Raw genomic sequence first — 16,818 nt, forward strand, 5'->3', positions numbered from 1 at the left:
ATGAAATACAGAATAATTTAATAGATAAGTCATATATTTCTCATTTTAAAAAAATACTGAACTGAAAATGTTAAACATGGTAGGGGATAATAGGCTGGTTGATAGTATTTTTTTTTCTCTAAACAAAATAAAAACATTAAATGTCTTACATCAGTAAAGTTTTAAGAAGTATGTATTTATTCTATTTAAATATTTAGCCATTTCACCCACCAAGAAACATAGCAATGGACCATGCAGCCAAAACAACCTGTGGCAGGACACATTGTGTTATTAGCAGGAGTGATAGTTTTGCAATTTTCTACCTTCTATATCTTCAACTGTGGTAATCTAAACTACCACATATTTCCTGTGGATGTGTCACAGAACTGGACTCTTACTTCACACACCAAATTTCAAGGCAAGCCATTGTGAAACATCTGAGATACAAAATCTTCAATTTTGATTAAATTTTTTCCTTTTCTTTTCTTCACACCAAAAGTACAAAAACATTATTTGATAGAAAAACATACTTTTACAGATTTTTTTTCAACTTTGGTACACAAATAGATCTTTAACATCTACAATTAGGTGTTTCATATGGCACAAATACAAGCAACGTGTAAAGTTATTCAACAAAAACTGCTGGAATATAACCCAAATTTTTACATCTATGCATAAAGTGGACAGTTTTTAGTTTTTTGTCATTCAGATTAAACACAGCTTACTTATAGCAGCAAAACTATAAGGAGAAAGGGCTTGCAAATATATAATTACCAGTTTGGCCAAGCAAACTAAATCAGCAATTTCTAACACAAGTTTTTAAAATAATCATACATGTAGATGATAATTATTGATTATTCATTGCCAACTTTTCAAACCAAATTTACTATATTTTATGACATCCTCCTAATTAAGAGCATTTAGCGTCACTTGATATTAGCTTAAGCAATTAGCATAAATAATGATGTTTGATACAGTTGTACTGAATGCAGGGGAATGATGACAACAAACTGTTAACCTAAATTTTATGGTATTACTATAAAGGAATCTATTAACACTGTTTTATGAAGGAAAACCTAGTACTGTATACTTTTTTTAATCTTATTGGTTCTATAAAGTAATTCCAAGTAATAGTGTTGCAATCTGGAGGCTAATGTTGGTTACTATCAAGTGCCACTTTCTTACTGTGATTTGTTGGTGTGTATTCACAAAAAGTTATTATATCTAATCAAACAACTTTAGGTTTGTTTTACACTGTTTTAGGTCAGTATTACACTGATATTGCATGAGGTATGCAATACTGCATACTGTTGAATACCTATTCTTGATTATCATATGCCACCAGGTAACACCTAATCCCCACTTCCCAAATGAAGAGTGTATGTATATTAAACCTTGTACAAGTAGGTGGCACTGCAACACCTGATGAGGAACTAACTATATCAATTTCCCCTGCAGCTTGAAACTGGTGAAGCAAAGGTTCTCCTGTAATACATCAAGAGAAGGTAGGAATTTGTATGTAAGAGAACATCAGAGAGGTATATGAACCTTTGTTATCAGGCACAGTCATCTGTAATTAGATTCCACACTGAGAGAGAGTACAGGGGTTACTGCAACTTATGACAGCAAGCATGAGCCAAATGTGAAGCAGATACATGTTTGGTGCTTTTTTGTTATTATTTGTTGTCAAATGCAGAACAACTGAAAGAATATAGTATATATAGGCTCTGCTGAAGCATTCTTGTGGAAAACGCTATCTTAAGAGTGAGACCTGAGCAGGGATAGATGGGCTTAACACTTTCCATACTCACGCAATGGCAATTTTGGTTAAGAATTCCCAACAATGGCCAATTGGTGGATTCCATATGTTGAATAAAGTTATTATGAGACCTGATAAAGAAAAGAGACAAATAAAAAACTCACTGTTGTAGCCACTGCAAAGAGTGGAGAGAGGCAAAAAAGAAAAGAGACAAAAGCTAGGGTAGATAAAATCTCCCTCTGATATGAGTAATGGGTCACTAATGTGTCAGGAGTTGTCCACATTTACATCTACAAGATTTCATACAGGGTACACTGATGGTCTGTAGAATCTAGGGTTGAATACCAAGTGAACAGAGTGAAGATGAAAAAGCAGTGATGATAGGATGCCCACAAAGAGAGCAAATTCACTGAAAACACCAGAGGATGGAGAAACCACTCTGTGGAAAAGGTCCAGGCCTAGCAGAGAAGATTGTTGCACCATCAAGGCCTGATCTTTTGAAACATGATAGATCAATATTCTAAAATTTAAAGAAGAAAGTCTACATAGAAATTCTGAGAACAACTGTTGAGAAAAGGGAGAAAAACAGAAGTATCTGAATGGATCATGGTAAGAAGACCAGACAAACAAGACAGAACATGATGGCAAGCTGCAAGAAGCCATACCTTGAGGACACAGAAACAAGAGAAAACTTGCCTTTGGATATCAGTGTCAGAAATGGATCAGGCATCCATTACTACAGTCCATATATGTACATGGGTTCACAGATTGACTTCCAAGCCATAGACGGATGTCTAGATTTGTGTGGGATAGTATGAACTACAACAATCATAAGATTTTGAAACAATAGTGCAACTCTGGAGATTCTTGCATTGTCAGCTCAAATACCATTGAAAATTTGAAAAGAACATCCATAAGTTCATCAATGAGGAATGAGAAAAGCTTGTCCCTCTGAAAGATTCAAGCAGGAAATTAAGAATACAAAAGAGCCCTACTATAAAAATTTCAAAAGTCACAAAGACAAAGAAGTAGACTGAGTCTGTGCACTTACAAGTAAGAGAGACCCTATTGAAAATCTGCATCAGCTCAAAACAAGAACATGTAAGAAATATCCACAAAAAACTTCCAAATAAAAAGGCACAAGACAGAAGTCCTGCAGAGAAGATTAAGGAAGAGGAAAATCAGAACATAAGACAACCTGACAAAGTACACCTCAAAAACAAAAATATCAAGATAACTGCCCATAAATGAAAGAAAAACCAAGGGCAAGGTGGAAAACGGGTATATACAAGTTGTCCTGATAAAGCTAATATAGTCATGATGGAAAGCTTCTAATTATGATTAATAATGAATGTAAAGCATGAGAATAAACAAAGTTAAGTAAGAGGTGAAGACAAGTAGATGAAGAGAACGAAAAAAAGGAATAAAAAAATAAGATCCTTAAACTGAGAAAAAAAAACAGCAGGTGCTACAAAGGAACTTGAAATTTGGTAAAAAATTACTGAAGAAAGAGAAAGCAAAAGACACATACCTATGGAATCCAAGCAGTGGAGGACAAAAGTAGGATTACCTAATCCACATATTAAAGATGGAATGAGAGGCAAAATCAGGTGTGGAAACAAAAGTGATGGAACAGTTACAAGATGGAGAAAATAAAGAAGAAGAAACAGAAGTATTAGGTCAGGAATTTTGAATCTGAGATCAGAATGGAATCAACCATATGGTGCATAAATGGCAGAAACATCACTAACCATCAGCTTATCCAATCACAATTGTAGCTATACTTGATAAAAAAGTATTTTATCATCCATAATCAAAAAATGACAAAAAATATATGTACACATATATTACAAAAAGAGATTTTGTGATGTACAAGTAGGTTTTATTTTTTACTATTATTAATTTTTATGTAATTTGAAGTTTTTAATGAAATTATATAAAATATTTGAATATCAATAAAGCAACATAAGTAGAGTTATATGTGTGTCCTCACCCAGATCTTAAGAGTCAAAACTATAATAAACAAAAATAAATTCAAATTTCCAAGCCACAAAATAAAAATTATTTTGAATAAGTATAAGCCACTTTACAAATTTTCCTTGTATTTTACTACAATGTCCATCATATAAACCTTATGTTTTTCTTACCTAGCACCTTCATTAATAGGTGTCAGTGGTATTGTGTAAAAGTCTTTCTTTACTTCCTGTCCATCCATCCATTTAATTAATACAGTTAATGTTTCATCCTATCAAATATTTTGAAATTGATAATTTTAAACAATTCAGTTGTACTCAGTAAAATCACTTTCCATATGAGATTCAAAATGTTTATAGTAAACAGTCTTTTCAAAATGATTACTAGCATATTTTCATTATTTTTTTTAAATGAATTAAAAGAATTTCATAAAGTATAATTTAATGAGCTATGATTCCATAAAACATGCCTCTTCCATTTTTTTGGTGAGAAATTACAAATCAGTAAGAAAACTTGCATGAAAAATAAAATTAATAAAACATTATACAAAGTGCCTATTCAAAGTTTATAATTATTCAAAGACAACATTGCTTTTGTTCTCTAACCTCACTCAGTGATAAATAGTTAAATAGGTATAGAATATACAAATATCTCACTTTTTAAAGGTAAAGAAATTTTGAAAATTTAAAGCATAAACAAAACCATATATGGTGGCATTTCTAACCTATTTTTTTGTAAGATAGGGTTATTCTTACAGATTCTACATATCCTGAATTTTAGTCCTTGTTGCATCTGAATATTTAACTCTTGTACATCCACATCTTAATTAATTACAAATAATATGTCACTGAAAATAACAAAGCTTGTACAAGTATCTTTAAAATACTTTCAATAAATAAATAAAATTATTAAAAACTTAAATTAGAATAATATTTTGCACACGCACACACACACTTATAACACATCATAAATTTATTAAAAACTTAAATTAGAATAATATTTTGCACACACACACACACACTTATAACACATCATGATTTTCAATTAAATTACTGAATTAATTTTTTTTAAAAATTAACACATGAATATCTAATGGATATAATAAATCAGGAATAACCTATAAGCTTCTTACCTGACTTTGTATTGTAGCTGTTTCATCTAAACTGCACATTAAAATGCATATGATTTGGGCATTTTTAATTTCTAGCAAGATTTTATGATTAATCTCCTTAATAATCTCAAAAACTTGTTTACTGCTTTCACTTTTGCCTACCTGTTGTAAAAATAAAGTGTTAGACAAAAATAGAAATATAAAAGTATTATTATAATAGATTTTCTATTATGCCATACTTCTAATAAAAAAAGAAAATACTTTGTTGTTAAAATAATTCTATAGAGAAAAATTATTTTTATTAAACTGCACCACTTAAAGTTAGCATTCTCATCAAGTGAAAATGTATTCCCAATAGATACCTCCAGACACACACAAAAACACAATAGTTAGCTTGATCTCTCACAAGCCTATGAGATTTGTATACTACTAGTCTTGTGTTAAATCCAAACTAAAAAATTGAGTGTTTAACATGAGTTGCACCAGTGTATGATAACACCATCTTGTGACAACAGCACTCCCCCAGTAGGAGAGTGACACAACCCCCTTGCCCAGTAACTCTCCCTAGGCATATGAGCTTTAAATAATTTCATTTTAAACAAATAAAGAAAAAAGTGCACAGGAAATAAGGAGGCCAGGTGGAAAAGTGTGAAGAGGTGGGTATCTATTGGAAATACATTTTCAAGTAAGGAAAAAGTTAACTTCCATCATTTCTTCACACAAAACAGCCACAAGTCAACATTGCAATGGTGGAGAGGCTTATGCAACATTAAACCTAGATGAACTCCTTTCTGAAAGTGGCCAAAGAGAAAGCCTATGGCATGGGCTATATAGAATCATACCTGTAAGATGCCATATCTCATCTCAACCAGGGTATACTTTTTTCCAAGAAGAAAATGGAAGGAAAGGCAAAAGAGCCTCAAATGTTGTACAAGTGGACAAAATATCATGACCAATCAAGCACTCCCACACAATTGATTGGTAAAAAATGTAGAGTAGTGTGGTTAGGTGTAATCAATCCATATGATGTCTTTCTCACCTTGACTCATCTAGACAGACAGAGACAGAAATGATAAACTCTACCTGCTGCAAGAATAAGACATACTAGGTGTTTGAAGTGTGACCTGCACTATACAAACAGTGCCACTATTGCCCTAGTTTGCTGCAAACAATCAATGAGGAACTTTCGATGTTCCACCTTCCCTACAACTAGAAATTGGTAAACAGCAAGGGGAAAAATCAGAATGAGTAAATTTGGAGAAGTACCCAAATCCCTACTGGATGCCTGTCAAAAAGATATTTTACTAGAAACAGTGCAATTGGTGGCTGTGAAACCTTATTTTTAAAAGCTAGCATGCACAGGTAAAAAACATGAATGGCCACTTCCCTTATACTGGTTTTTCCCATGATAGCCCACAGATTGGCATGGTCTGAATCAAGTAATTTAGTAATTTTAACACTGCAAAGATACCTGTAGTGGTCTTGCAGAACAACCCATCTCACAAGAGAGAGCTGATATAGGTGGGATAGATACATTGAGTGCTTTCCATTATTCCAGCCTGATGAGGATTTTCAGAAATAAGTACACCCTGAGAGATATCACTATTCACCCATTGAGATCACATAAAGGGTAAAAGAATGGTTAAAAATAAAATATACTCATCCTCCTCAAAGATAATATGTAATTTTAATAAAGAATAGCATCCAGTAGGAGTCAAAATCCTGCAGAAGATGAAAAACTACATGATGAAGATAATAAAAAATGAATATATGCTAATACATTCCCATGCCAGCCTTATCCAAGGGTTAGTAAAAATGGGATGCAAGAGAGTGAGACAGTTGACAAATTTGTGTGGTGAAATGTGAAAAAATTATCACCTTCTGAGCAGGGATAAGAGAGTCAGCGAAGAAGGAAAAATCAGAACAAAATGGAGAGGACAGGAGAAGAAAAACATGACAGTAACAGGAAAGGCAAAATGTAATGTTAAAGCTGCTTGAATACAAGCGATATCAGAAACCAACAATTCATGGTCAAATAATCATGTGAAAATAGCCAATAAATGGGCCATTGTAGGGTAACCTGGAGGAAGGGAGAGATTGACGGACTAACTTCAAAACACCTGCCATTTCTGTTGATATAAAAAGAAAGCTGAAAAATGACAATAATGAAACAAAAAGAAAACTAGATGATCAGAGAGTTCAGCCCTCCAGGCAATGGACTGAACAAATCTCAAATGTGACTGTGGAGTGCTAACATCCCTGGGTGAAAGAGGACCATGGTTTGAGCAAAAAATGATAGGAAAGTAGAGAGGAAGGAGAGACTTAAATGCCAATTGGCAAAGCAGAAGAAACTAGTGTTTTGCTGGCCACAGAAGCACTACCAAAAGCATCCAGCAAGGATTGTCATGGATCAAAGTAAAGACACAAGAGAGAAAAGCAACAAGAGAATAAGCATACAGAAAAAGGTAAGAACAGTCCTGGATAACAGCATAACCTATTAGATCTGAACCTATTTGGTTTTGAAAGTGGTAAAGGCATTGACGAGAGGTGTCTCCAACTGAAAACAAACATTAACTGGACAGACAGAGATAGGGGTAGCAAACCCTACATGTGGCACACTATACATTTGAGAAATGAACTGCACTACTCACGCAGTGCTACCATCCTTCTACTTCCCACGATTTTGTGCTGTACTCAATCATAGAGGAACTCTCCAAGGTAACTTCAGTGACTAGAAACTGGTAAGTGACAAGAATCTCCCCTGCTCCACTTAAAGAAAGGAGGAAAGAATTTACACTGGGGAGACCTGTAGAAATACCCAAATCCACACTGGAGAGATATTTTCTCGTGATGATGTCATCATGCATTTTAGTGCAGTTCATGTTAATTTATGATTTTTAGGTGTACGTTAGTTTGTGGCTGGTGCCATACAAGTCTCATTGGCAGATATGCAATCTGCTATTCTGTGGGAGGAGGTGAGGTTTTGTCTCAGAAGTAATACATACAACTTAAATAGTAATAAGTTGAAGTACATTAAATATACACATATTTTGTACTATAAACCGATAACTAAGATGAGAATATCAAAAGAAAACAATTTATTTACCTTAAATTAACTACTATTGCAAAACTATCAATTCACTTAACAATCTTGAACATCTCAATCAAATTCCCTATTAATTCTTTAAGAGAAAACAATTTCAGAGATCTTGATGCATCCTCATATGACAACATTTCTATTCAAGGTATAATCCTACTAACCTTTCTCTGAGCCCTTTCCAGCAGTTCAAAATAAAGCATGATAGAGCTGTTGACATAATTTTTTGGCTTACTCAAATTTCTAAGTATTTGGATTGTACTGATATAAACTGTAATATTTTTATATGATATTCAGTATATTTATTGAAAAAATAATTTTTTTAAGAACTCCATTTTTCAGTACTATAATTACAAATTACATCAATAAAGATATGATCACAGCCTAACATAAAGGCCTAGTGAAAGTCAAGTTGTTGTTGTGAAGATAATACTTTTTTTAAAATTGCATTCTGCGATAAAGAAATAATTGTTGCACATATCATAGTTATTTTTCTAATTCTGTGGATCCTGTATACTTAGTGTGATTTTTTTTTGTAGTGTATTCAATGGATGGTGCTACATTGTATGTAATGTTTTGGTTACATTCATAGATTGATACAAATACACTACTGGCCAAAATCTTAAGGCCAATGAACATAAAGAAAAAATATGCATTTTGTGTTGTTAGATTCAACCACTTATTTGAGTAGAGCTTCAAAAGATGAAAATAAAAAAAGGGAAAATAAAAATAAAAACCTTTTTTTTAGCATTTAATATGTAAAATGTGAACACTATGAAATTAGCCTAAATACTAGCTGGCCAAAAGTTTAAGACCATACTGAAACCAAGCGTTAATGGGTAAATACGTAACGAAAATTAGTCATTTGTGTTTAAGGATTAGTGTTGTCAACATCTCCCACTGACATCTCCTGTCTTACATTGGGTAAAATCATGGCAAAGGCTAAAAAGTTGACAGTTTGAACGTGGCAGAATTATCAAGCTGCAAAAGCAAGGTCTCTCTCAACATGCCATCGCTGGAGAGTTTGGCCATAGTAGAACTGCTGTTGCAAATTTGTTAAAAGACCCTGAGAGATACGGAATGAGAATTTCAATGGTCAGCCCAAGAAAATTTCGCAGGCATTGAGCAGGAGAATTCGACAGGTTGTCCGGCAAGACACCAGCCAATTGTCAAACCAGATTAAGGCCCTTACGGATGTAGAATGCAGCTCAAGAACAATAAGATGGCATCTACGAAAGAATGGCTTAAAAAACCGTAAATGTCTTCAAACGCCACACCTCTTTCCACACCACAAAACAGTTCGGTCAAACTTTGCTGAGAAGCACCAAACATGGGACATAGAAAACTGGAAGAAGATTTTGTTCTCTGATAAGAAAAAATTTAACCTGGATGGTCCATATGGCTTCCATTGTTACTGGCACAATAAGGATATCCCACCTGAGATATTTTCTACATGACACAGTGGATGAGGTTCCATCATGATCTGGGGTGCTTTCTCCTTCCATGGAACAATGGAGCTTCAGGTTATATAGGGGTGTCAAACAGCAGCTGGCTAAATTGACATGTTGGAGAGAGCATCCTTATTGATTGAAGGCCCTTGCTTGTATGGAAATGACTGAATCTTTCAGCAGGACAATGCTGCAATACACAATGCCCTCTGGACAAATGACTGTTTCATGGCGAATAACCTGATTCTTTTGGACCATCCAACGTGTTTGCCTGAACTGAACCCCACTGAAAATGTTTTGGGGTGGATGGCAAGGGAAGTCTATAGAAATGGACATCAATTCCAAACAGTGCATGATCTTCGTGAAGCCATCTTCACCATTTAAAATAACATTCCAGCCAGCCTTCTGCAAACACTTATATCGACCATGCCAAAGCGAATGTTTGTAGTTATTCGCAATGACAGCTGTGCAACTCACTACTGAGACTTCTTGTTGGGCATTTCCTACCCTGTTTAGGACTTCTTTTTGGAATGGTCTTAAACTTTTGACCAGCTAGTATTTAGGCTGATTTCACAGTGTTCACATTTTCCCTATTAAATGCTAAAAAAAGTTTTTTATTTTCCATTTTCTTATTTTCATCTTTTGAAGCTCAACTCAAATAAGTGGTTGAGTCTAACAATGCAAAATGTATATTTTTTCTTTGTGTTCATTGGCCTTAAGATTTTGGCCAGCAGCATGTATGCACATTTTATCCATTATATTAACAATATGTGATATAAATAGAAACACCTCAAAGCTGGTACTAGTTATGCCAAATTACAATGTAAATTGTGCAAATGGAAAGAAACTATACAATCTCCACAGATATATTCAACTGCAAATCAAACAGTATCATTAGCTGTATTTGCTTCTAAATTAATGGCGATATTTACAAAGAAATTGCAAAAATACTAGAAACAATGCTAATTTATCTCAATACTTACAAGTTTTGTTGGAGCATTATCTGTTTGAATCCAATGTTCTAATAAGACTGAACCTTTCTGATCTTGTAATTTATAGGGTACTGAGAACTTCAGTAATTTCCTTTCTGATTCAGTGTTGGTTTTCTTATTATTTATAGCTGAAATTATACACAAAATGTAAAATTCATACACACTGAAAACATTTATTAGCAGCTTTGACTTTATTAGTAGCTTGGACTGCTTTTATGTTAATTATAACTATGTTTAAATGTTTTACAAAATCCTATAAAATATAATTGAAGGAAACAAATAAAATGATTCGATGTAACAATAAAGCAAATATTATGATAAATCTAAATCAGTTCAAGATAAATACAAATGATAAATCCTTAATACATAACTGTAAAAAAGTAAAAACTGGTTATCAGAAGAAAGCTCATGTTATTCAAAAATATCTTGTTAACAAATTATTTCTATGTGCTAATCATAGACAGCCTGTTGTTTGAAATGAAGAATTGTAAAAATGTTATAAATAGAAAAGTAAATTAAATTTTTCAAAACATGAAATTCATGAAGACCTAACATGTGGCCTTTAAAAATTATTTTATTTTTCATTGTTTAAATGTATTGTGAAACAATTGTATGTAGGAATCTTATCCTATAAATGTCTGAAAACAATAACAAAAAGTACATTTAGATGAATAAGGTTGAAGACAAACACTAAGAACAAATTAATATAACATATTTTAATCAAAACACATTTGCATGTATGAAAATAAAATTCTGTGTTAACCTCGGAAACTGTAAAAGTGCAGAAGTAAAATAAGCACCATAGTGTTGTTAGTTCTTCAATGGTAGCATACAGTGGTATTATTCATAATTTACACTAATAAATTTATTTCATATAATCATAGAATATGTGTGTACAATACACAATGAGTTTTTCTCAACTCCAAGGTACAGTAACATATAGCAATATAATTTGAAAAAAGAAACTTAGTGATACCATATTTACATATATATTTGAGTTTGCATTAAAACATATTAGTTTATATATCACACAAGATTCCAGTGGTAATGTTAACTGTTACACTATGCTACTCGACCCATAAAGTTTTAAAAGTAAAATTATATTAAACACATCTTCTCCAACCTTAAATGTCAAAAAAAGCCAGTAAGTCTTACTTCTATCTCTACCTTTTACTAACTTAAACATGAAATTACAATTCATCAAAAAATCATTGCCAATTAACTTTTCTGCTTGCTATACTCTTCCAGTAATATCAGCAAAAGGTTTTTAGTAGTCAATAACCATGTTTATTATCCATAATTCATAATTTTCATTTTCTGATATTTTCATCAATAAATTAGTTTGAATTGATTAATTGTAAAAGACATGCCAAATATAAAATCATTCTTTTAAAAAAATAAATATCATATGTGAACTAATATTCTGAGCTTTTGCTGCACTATTTTTGTTTGTGTAAATTGGAACTACTATTTGTATATCTATATACAAAGGAATCAATATATTGGGGTCCTTCCTCTACTTATATTTGAGATCCCACTGAGAACTTAACACAGTCCTGTCTGTATGTTATAATATCAGATTGAATGATTCTTAACTGGAGTTACTGAATGTTCACAAGAAATAAGCATTAAATACCTAAAATCTCAGTTTCTGTTTGAATACCTCCTTGGAGTTCACCTACAACAGCTATTCTACTGAAAAAGTACAGAAACATTGATATAGTTTAGAAGATCATACATCATTACTATTTTCAAACACTTATTTTCTAAAAAGTGCAAAGTAAAGCTGTCATATTTTAATGACATACATCAGAAGAAAACACAACATAAGACTCACAAAATTATGAATAAAATCTCAAAGATGTTATTCACTACAACCAAAACATCAAATTATAACAAAAATTTAAAAATTTTATTTATGAACCACTAACTAATACTTTTATAGATAACTGAGTAATGGAAGACTGAAAAGACATAAAGTTGCTAATGTTAGTCCAATACATAAAGGAGGTGATAAACTTTGTCCAGCCAATTATAGGCCAGTTAGTCATATGTTGGTAATTGGAAAGGTTTCAGAGAGTGTGATTAAAGATCCATTGCAGAGAATCACTTAAAGCAGTTGATGCATGTAAGTTTTCATAATTCTAATTATTGTTACAATTTAAATGGGAGTACATTAAATTCCGTAGTTGAAACAAAAATCTTGGTGTTGTGATTGAAAAAATCACTTCAGTCATCTAAACAGTGTACTGTAGTTAACCACAGGGCTAATAGGATTTTGGGTAATATCTATATAAATATTGAATACAAGACAAGGGATATTATTGTTTCACTGTACAGATCACTTATAAAGTTTCATTTAGAATAATGTGTAAGGTTTTGGAGTCCCGTCCCTTTCTCAAGGACATTGAATTGAAGAGCCACTAGAATGGCATGTGGGATTGTTCTATAAGGAGAGACTAAAATCTCTAAAATTATTTTCTCTGGAGAGGAGAAAGGTCAGAGGGAATTTGGTTGAAGTGTTTTAAGGTTATTAAGGGTATGGATAACATAGATTCATCAAACACTTTTTTATGTTTAGCAGTGAAAACAACAGGGCAAAGGATCATTAACTCAAATTTTGGCAGTGGAAGAGTCACCTGCAGTTTAGTCAATATTACTTTTCAAACAGGATGACTGGCTTTTAAAATGAGCTGCCTTCAAGAACAGTGGAAGTAGAAAATTTAACTGAGTTTAAGGAAAGACTGGATGAATACATGAGAAGTAATAGTAAGGAGTGGTTATAGTTGGGAGCTGGAAGGGGCATCCTTTATGAACTAAGTTCCCATTTATCCCTTTAAAATATTATGAAAAACTAATCAATTTATAAAAAAGAAACACAATTTGACACATTACTTTCTGTAATTTAGTCATGACTTAAATGCCTGCTAACTGATCCTTTGAAGCATGACTTTAATATTAACTCTACCTGACTGTAAACAATGTAAAATGGTTGATTTTTTTTCAAATTCTAATCTTTACATTCACTTTGAAAGCAATAATTTGTTACAATATGCTTGCATTGAGCTTTATACTTCGTTGAAAGTTAGAATTTTGTTAAGATTTTCCTCGTGTAGTATGAACAACAGATGCAAAATAACTACCTATTAATCTAAACATTGTTAGCACAACATTCAAGGAAATTGGTCTTACTGAAGTCAATAGGTTTTGATCTAATTCAAACTGAATATTTCATACAACACCTTAACAAAAATTAACAATTTTCAGACAAAACAAATATACATGTGCTTGGGAAAAAATTGTCCTGCAATAGACTTCCTTTAACAAAACAACAGAAGAGCGGACTTACGTATCTTTTTTATCTGTTACATTCACAATATAAGATTTGCTATCACTTTCTTTCAAATCTTCTGAATGAATAGGTTCTTTATCTTTCAATTCCAGTATCTGTGATACCTGCTTGGATGAAGAAAGACACAGAGAATCTTTTTGCTCTTGCATACTACCACAAATATTTTTATTAACATCTGGTAGAGGGCTTTCTTCACAGAACCCAGGACTGAAGCACAAATCAAAGTTAACAAGAAAAGAAGCCAGTGAGGAAAAACATTCATTTTGTGATGTATTCTCAGTTGGTCCATTCTGGAGAAATGGAGTAGCAGAATTTTCAATAACTGTATTATTATCATCTTTGTCTACTATACTCTCACTTTCCTTCATGCAAAGATCAGGACTATACATGTTTTGCACCTCTTCTACTTCAGTTATTACATCTCTCTTGTCTTCACTTTTTTTTAAATGTTTTTGATTTGTATTGTATGGTTTAGGTGAAAATTGCTGAAAATAGCCTGAACTATGGTTTCTTTTTCTATTAGGAGAATCAATAAATTTGTCTGTATTCTTAATTGTCCACCAACTAGGTGATGGCTCTAAAACTGGGAGAACAGAACCAAATGAGTTTTCCTTTTTATCAATGGACTTTTCATGTTCTCCATCAAGACTAGACTTATTAAAAGTCCCTTTTTCAGAGGCATTAGGTGCATGCCTGTTAGATGTTAATATTCCTGCACACTGTTCCTCAAGAGGAACTATGGGATCATTTACAGCCCCCACATTTGATATTCCACCAGTGGGGAAATAATTTCCTGAGGATAAAGAACTTGTTTGGAAGTTTTGATGAAAAGAATTTACTTCTGTAGAACAGGGAGAAAGACTTTCTAAATTATAATCAATATCTAAAAGAGTTTTTATATGATTAAGAGAATTGCTATTTTCCATCATGTTTATTTTCTTTAATGGAAAATGCATTGGTGAGCAATCAAGAACCTTCCCTGATGAAGTTGATTTTAAGACATTATCAAACACTGTTGGCTGAAACAGCTTGTTACTACCAAAGCTTTTCTGGTAAATTGAACTGTAGTAATTGTGTCCACCTATGATGTGAATAAGTATAAGAAATAAAAACATATCACAATTATAACATGAAATAAAATGTTATAACATTTATTTTCTGACTTGAACACTTTTCAGGATTTTTTATGCCTTGAATGGGATTTTTTATAAAATATACAAATAGGCTATTTTATGTGTTTATATGTAAATACTGAAATTATTTCTATAATGCAGAAAAACCTAACAAGATTGCTAACCTCTCCAAAAACTACACATAAATAATCCTATCAATGAACATTTTTATATATTAAGTTGGTATCAAGGCTATAATATATAAAGTACAACCCTTCATGAAAACTATTTTTTCATTAGTGTAATTTTTTCCCCACTGAGAAATATGTAATAAATTTTTTTAGAACATGACTTTGAAGAATTTCAAAATTAAACATATTTCTTTCAATATCTATAATACTGCAGGAACATTTCACCAATAAACACTGAATAAATAATAAATAATTTCTTGTTTATTGGTCAAATGTTTCTACTATATTTAAAGTTATTGATTTTTTTTTCCTTTTTATCCAAACTGTTGTGTAATAACAAATATTCACTTTATTGAAATCACATTCTCTTTACTTATAGTACCATTTAAAAACTGAACAAGTGCCACATACTGTCTTTGCAAATATTATTTTGATGATCTTCCTCCTTAAATGCACTACTTAATTTCCATCTTCTGTATGCTTTTAACACAGTTTGACCATCTTTTGACAACTGTGAAATATTTGGCGTTGAATAGTTTTCACATTCTTGGTGCCGATTCCACATGGGACACATTTTTTCCACCCTCTAGCTATGACAGTAAGATATAAGTAACATTACAAATAACGTTAATTTAGTACAAATTAAATCTATATTATTAAGTTAAGATAATAATTGATGGTCATTAAAAAGAAGATAAAAATATTTAACAGCTGTTTATATAATTCTTGAATTTTAATTTAAAAAGCATTACTATATCAAACGTTACTGAATATTTTTAGTTATATCAATTGTTAGTGTTACACTTTATTTGTTTGTGTAATATGTGCTTGTGTGTACAATTTTGTTTCAAAGGTTTTATCTGCGTGCATGTTGCAGATTTATTGTACAATGGTGCAAAACGTTCTGCCCAACGTTCAATTCTCTAAGTTTGACCGTATCAATATTACCAATTCACACATTTACGGTATTGGTCTTACAATTTAAGTTACTGAGTTACGATAGTCCAGCATTATTACTACATATTCTTAATGGAAGTATAACCTAAAGCAATAATTTCATTTTACACTTAACAAACCTTAAAGGTAGCAAATAATAAACATAATATTTAAAGTTTAATTTTAATTAACTATCTATTCAGATACTGCACAATACTCTCCATCTAGGACTAATAATGCAGACGATATTTCATCTAACAAAACGCTGTCTTCGCTATTCTTAAAAATTGTCCTAATTATGGAAAATATCAAAATATGTTAATTAAGCAACACAAAAAATACAAGTTTCGGACATAGAAAGCTTTTATCCTAAACAACTAACTATGTCGCGTGCAATATGCATGTTGTTTTTTCGATTGAAATATTCAATTTAAGTTCAGAAAAAAATTACTATCCCACAAGTAAAATAATAATTATGAAACAATTAAAACCGGCCCGGTATGGCCAAGTGTGTTAAGGCATTTGACTCGAATTCCGAGGGTCGCAGTTTCGAATTCCGATCATAGTAAATATGCTCATCTTTTCAGTCGAAGAGCGTTATAAGTAACAGTCAATCCCACTATTCGTTGGTAAAAGAGTAGCCCAAGAGTTGGCGGTGTGTGGTGATAACAAGCTACCTTCCCTCTAGTCTTACACTGCTAAATTAGGGATGGCTAGCACAGATAGCCCTCGAGTAGCTTTGCGCGATTTTCAAAAAAACAAACAAACAATTAAAACCAAGTGTTTTACTGAACTGAAAAGATATTTTGAATACGTTGATGTTCTCGAGTCGTCGCACATTTGTTCAACGGGCAATAAATTCTGGTA

The 16,818-nt window shown here is 32.2% G+C and overlaps 1 protein-coding gene across 9 annotated transcripts in view; it reads right to left on the reverse strand.

Moving 5' to 3' along the window:
• The window catches only part of LOC143253370 (uncharacterized), a 58,937-nt gene extending 42,705 nt beyond the window's left edge, over positions 1-16,232 (reverse strand). For all 9 annotated transcript variants that reach the window (XR_013029556.1, XM_076507177.1, XM_076507156.1 and 6 more), the window contains exons 1-7: positions 16,092-16,232; positions 15,427-15,605; positions 13,710-14,793; positions 11,997-12,055; positions 10,352-10,488; positions 4,845-4,985; positions 3,886-3,983 (exon numbers count right to left, since the gene is read on the reverse strand). Coding sequence is in view for 8 of the 9 variants with exons in the window: in XM_076507177.1 (XP_076363292.1) it covers positions 3,886-3,983; positions 4,845-4,985; positions 10,352-10,488; positions 11,997-12,055; positions 13,710-14,793; positions 15,427-15,589 (1,682 nt within the window). In the remaining variant the exon portion in view is untranslated. The remainder of the gene's footprint in view (positions 1-3,885; positions 3,984-4,844; positions 4,986-10,351; positions 10,489-11,996; positions 12,056-13,709; positions 14,794-15,426; positions 15,606-16,091) is intronic.
• Positions 16,233-16,818: the final 586 nt, after the last annotated feature.

Source organism: Tachypleus tridentatus, chromosome 1 (genome assembly GCF_004210375.1).
Source record: "Tachypleus tridentatus isolate NWPU-2018 chromosome 1, ASM421037v1, whole genome shotgun sequence".
In the NCBI taxonomy this organism is placed as follows: Eukaryota; Metazoa; Arthropoda; class Merostomata; order Xiphosura; family Limulidae; genus Tachypleus; species Tachypleus tridentatus.